The 5000-nt window shown below is 39.7% G+C and overlaps 1 protein-coding gene across 1 annotated transcript in view; it reads right to left on the reverse strand.

Moving 5' to 3' along the window:
* LOC115216791 (fibroblast growth factor receptor 1) overlaps nucleotides 1–5000 on the reverse strand; it is a 105754-nt gene that overhangs the window by 2124 nt on the left and 98630 nt on the right. Inside the window, exons 7-8 of the mRNA XM_029786364.2 lie at nucleotides 2381–2523; nucleotides 439–574 (exon numbers count right to left, since the gene is read on the reverse strand). Of these exons, the coding sequence (XP_029642224.1) occupies nucleotides 439–574; nucleotides 2381–2523 (279 nt within the window). The remainder of the gene's footprint in view (nucleotides 1–438; nucleotides 575–2380; nucleotides 2524–5000) is intronic.

The raw sequence follows: 5000 nt of genomic DNA on the forward strand, positions 1-5000 counted from the left end.
TTACCATCACCATCATTGTCATCATTCATCACAAGCACCACTAGCACCACCACCACCACCATCATCATCATCATCATCATCATCATCATCATCATCATCATCATCATCATCATCATCATCATCATCATCATCATCATCATCATCATCTATATCACTATCATCATTGTGATCATCGCCACCCATCGTTCGTCATCACCATCATCATCGTCGTCATCGTCGTCATCACCACCACCATCATCATCATTACCATCACCATCATTGTCATCATTCATCACAAGCACCACCACCACCACCACCACCACCACCACCACCGCCACCACTATTGCCGTCGTAGTCGCCATCCTCCTACTTCCTCTCCTCCTCCTACTCGTCATCATCCCCACCACTACCACCACCACCATAACCACCAAGTGTAAAAGTATGAAATGCTACACTTACTCTTCACTACAGTGAGCCAAGCGCTGGCATCTTGTATGTTTCGGTCGCCGCCTACCAGACACATGTATTTGCCAGCATCGTCGTAGGTGACATTCTGGATATGAAGAACCTCGGGATTGGCAGACGTCGGCAGGAACTGTCAACAGAAGATTACAAATGAGGGACAAAGTACAAAGGGAGGAGGGGGAGGAGGAGGAGGAAAAAGAAGAAAAAGAAGAGGGAGAGACTGATGGGGTAGAGGGAGAGGAAACTGTCTGTGTGAAGGAGAGATTGATGAGCACAATATATATTTCTTTACTACCCACAAGGGGCTAAACACAGAGGGGACAAACAAGGACAGACAAAGGGATTAAGTCGATTACATCGACCCCAGTACCGAACTGGTACTTAATTCATCGACCCCGAAAGGATGAAAGGCAAAGTCGATCCCGGCGGAATTTGAACTCAGAACGTAGCGGCAGACGAAATACCTATTTCTTTACTACCCACAATGGGGCTAAACACAGAGAGGACAAGCAAGGACAGACAAACAGATTAAGTCGATTAGATCAACCCCAGTGCGTAACTGGTACTTAATTTATCGACCCCGTAAGAATGAAAGTCAAAGTCGACCCCGTCGGAATTTGAACTCAAAACATAGCGGCAGACGAAGTACCGCAAAGCATTTCGCCCGGCGTGCTAACGTTTCTTCCAGCTCCCACCGCCTTGCCTTCACAAAATATCATGAAATAAAATAAAAATCACAATATAAAAGAAAAAACATTTGAATAAAAAAAAAACACAACACAAACAACAAATAAATGACAAAATAGAATATTTTGCTGTTTGTTATTGTTGTAATTGTTGTTGTAGTTGCTGCCTTAAGTTTAAGAAATAGTCAGGAAAAAAAAGTAGTTAAGGGAAATAACTCTAACAGCAGTACTCAATCTATATGAGTTACTTCCCTTTAAATTAAGTGAACCGTTTGTTTTGTGTAAGTTTACAATTTACGGGAATGCTAGAGTATCGCGATAATACCTTCAGACAAGGTATTCCAATACCAACTTGATGCTTTATTCAACAACGATTAATTATTTATGAACTGTCACACGAATTCCATTTTTTTTCTCTCACGACGGAACTTGAAATATGTTATGGCACTCCGTCGGTTACGACGATGAGGGTTCCAGTTGATCCAATCAAAGGAACAGCCTGCTCGTGAAATTAACTTGCAAGTGGCTGAGCACTCCACAGACACGTGTACCCTTAACGCAGTTCTTGGGGAGATTCAGCGTAACACAGAATGTGACAAGGCTGGCCCCTTTGAAATACTGGTACTACAGAAAGAGGAAGAAAGATTGAGAGAAAGTTGTGGTGAAGGAGTACAGCAGGGTTCGCCACCACCCACTGCCGGAACCTCGTGGATCTTTCATTTTCGATCAGTAAACACCCACAACACTTAGTCTGGGAATCGAAACCGTGATACTATGACCGCATTTTGTATGAATGTAAATTTTTTGTGTGTATAGTTTAAAGAATTACGAACCGTAGTGGATTACTTTAGAAAGAAAGAACGTAGTAGCTGTGTGCCACGCGTCCTGAGCCTGTGTCCCGCTCCCTAATTACCAAATATATATATATTTTTTTTTGGAGCCTCACGGAATTTTTCCATGGCTTGAGGTTGGGAATCCTTGGGGTATATAACAATAAGAAAACAAATAAACAAGCATGAATAGAAAACGTTCGAGGCAGTGCTACAGCATGGTCGTAGACCAATAATAGACTGCAGTAAAAAATACACGACACACACACACGCACACACACACACACACACAACACGGATACACGCATACACACACACACAGACATACTCACACATACAAAGGCACACACACATACACAAAACGCACGTAGGCATGCCCCCTCACTCTCTCACCTATATTGTAGGGTTTAACATACGCACCTTTCGACCGTCCTTTGTCGAACCTTGGAATAACCACTGTATTTTCCCTGAATTGTGTGGTTTAACGCGACAGATAAACGTTGCTGACTTGCCAACACTGACGGTTAAGTTACTGGGAGGGATTATATCAAATTTCATCTGAACTGCAACAAATAACAAAAACAACAAAATTAGTTGAGGAAAATGTAAGTAATGCTGATCTTCACAACATCGTTTCATAATGTAAGTTTCCAGTTATGTCACCGATTTGTTTCTAAAGCCAAGCTTATTTAATTCTTAAACACTCAAATTTGTTTCCTTATAGTAAAGATTTTGATTTGGTCTTCAACATCATGTTTGTGTGTGTGTGTGTGCATCATTTCATCCTACAGGTCATGCGTTCCAATACCACACTTGTAAAAATTTTAACTATGGAACGATGTTGAAGACCAAATCAAGGAAAGGTATATACAATCAATTAAAAATTCTAAAGCGTGTCATGCTACTAAAAACCTAAATAAAATATCAATCGACTAAAACAATTTTTTAGTCGATTGTATATACCTTATCTTGATAGGCCGTTCTATATATTTGTATTTTTATTTGCATATATATTTTTTTACCTTCTGCGTTTTTTGTATATGTGTATTCTCTTTTTGTATCTGAAAGGCCATGGTAATATTTATATATGATCAAATGTATGGAAACGTAGTGTTATATAAAGACGTTGACTCGAATTTTATGTTTGTTCTTTAATCAATGTTATATATATTGATATGGAGGTCAGTTGAGAAACAGAGTGCTTGTGGCCTGGTTTTGTGGTATGGCACCAAGCAGACGGGTTAAAGCCTTTGTCCTGTCGGTTTCTGAAGAGATTAATGGATTTGGAAGAGACATCTGACCCTTTTCCGGTCAAGCAGAGCTTAAGAAACCACCCTTTAAAATGCGACGAGCTGGGTTTGTTGGTCAGTTGGCGAGAGAGAGTTGGCCGGGGTTGGTCAGTTCTGCCTGAGACAGCAAAAGGGCCGGAAAAGAGTCAGTTGGCAAAAGACAGCAGTGATACGGAGCTGGTCAATCGTCGTCGCTCGACTTAGTAGGGGTCCCGGTTCGAGTTTGAGCGACGGCAGGTTCGTAACAATATATATATATATATATATATATATATATATATATGTATATATATATATGTATATATTATATATATATATGTATATATATGTATGTATATATTGGTAAATGTGTATGTGTATGTGTATACACAGACAAATTATATGTTCAATAAATAAAATTGCTCAAAAAATGTATATTTTTAATACATGCAAATGTACAGTGAGTGCATAAAATTATATCGTCAATATATGTAAGCGTTCATATTCAAAAGTACTCCAATAATTATTGACGTACTTTTGACAATTATAATTATCAATTCTATTTTGATATGAGCAATGAAAAATGATGACAACCACAGCATCACAAACTGAATGAAGGGGCGGGAAATGAATTTATTTACTGTTAATGCAAATTGTTTTTCATTTTGTAATCGGAGTTTTGTAAAGTCAAAATTTTAAATTCGCTTTATATATATATATATATATATACAGGGTGCGGAGAATATATTGTCGTCTAAATTACGCAAAAATGAAAATAACATTGACACCTCATTTTAATTCATATATTTATCAAAACTACATAAAAATATCTTGAAATACTAAAGAATAAATTTATTCAATAAAATCGCCATCAGCTTCGACGACTTCGGAATCTCTTCTGGGTGGTTTACTTGTTTAAGTTGGTGAATGCTGAAATAATCCTTGCCGTCAGTTCATCTTTGGTGCTATAAGGAGTTTTGTTGGTCTCCCGTTCAACTGCGCCCCACATAATAATCGAGGGAGGCATAAGTGAATTGCGTCATGGTGCAGTATTTCTCACAGACAGTGCCCACCTGACCCTACTATACTGTGTAGTCGACAAAATCAAAAACAAACAAGGCATCCGATGAATTTGGAAAGCTGGAACCGTGGCTCTGGTCCCAATCGCACATGAAAGCAGCGACAAAAGTTGAGGTTTATCAAGCATGTATCTTACCAGCGCTGTTGAATGGATGCGAAACCTGGACAACCAACCGTAGACATATCCAGTGTCTCGAGCGATTCCACCAGCGATGCTTGCGTGATATTTTGGAGATCAGATGGCGATGTCATGTACCTGATACGGGAATATTGCATCTGGCGAAAATGACGAGTATAGAGTGCATGATTATGCAACACTAACTTAGGTGGTCAACTCATATTGTCCGTTCAGTGGACACCTGCATGCCAATACATGAATTGTATGGTTAACTGGAGCAAAGAAAACGTCCTTAGTGCAAACCACGAAAGCGTTTCAAAGACAACCTTACAGACACACTTAAAAAGATGGGAAGATCTTGCATCAGAAGGGAAGCTGTGGAGGAGGAATATCATAAAGAATTCTAGAACAGAGTTGCATACACTGAGATGAAACGCGTGGGAAACATATGGAGGATGTGAACCCTCTCCTTGAGCAGGGCATGAAAGAATAATTTTCGGGTGACCTGTGTGGTCGTGTTTGCGTACCCGTCCACAAACGTGGTCACGGAGGCACCCTTTTCTACCAGTGTAAT

Source organism: Octopus sinensis, linkage group LG10 (assembly GCF_006345805.1).
Source record: "Octopus sinensis linkage group LG10, ASM634580v1, whole genome shotgun sequence".
Classification (NCBI taxonomy): Eukaryota; Metazoa; Mollusca; class Cephalopoda; order Octopoda; family Octopodidae; genus Octopus; species Octopus sinensis.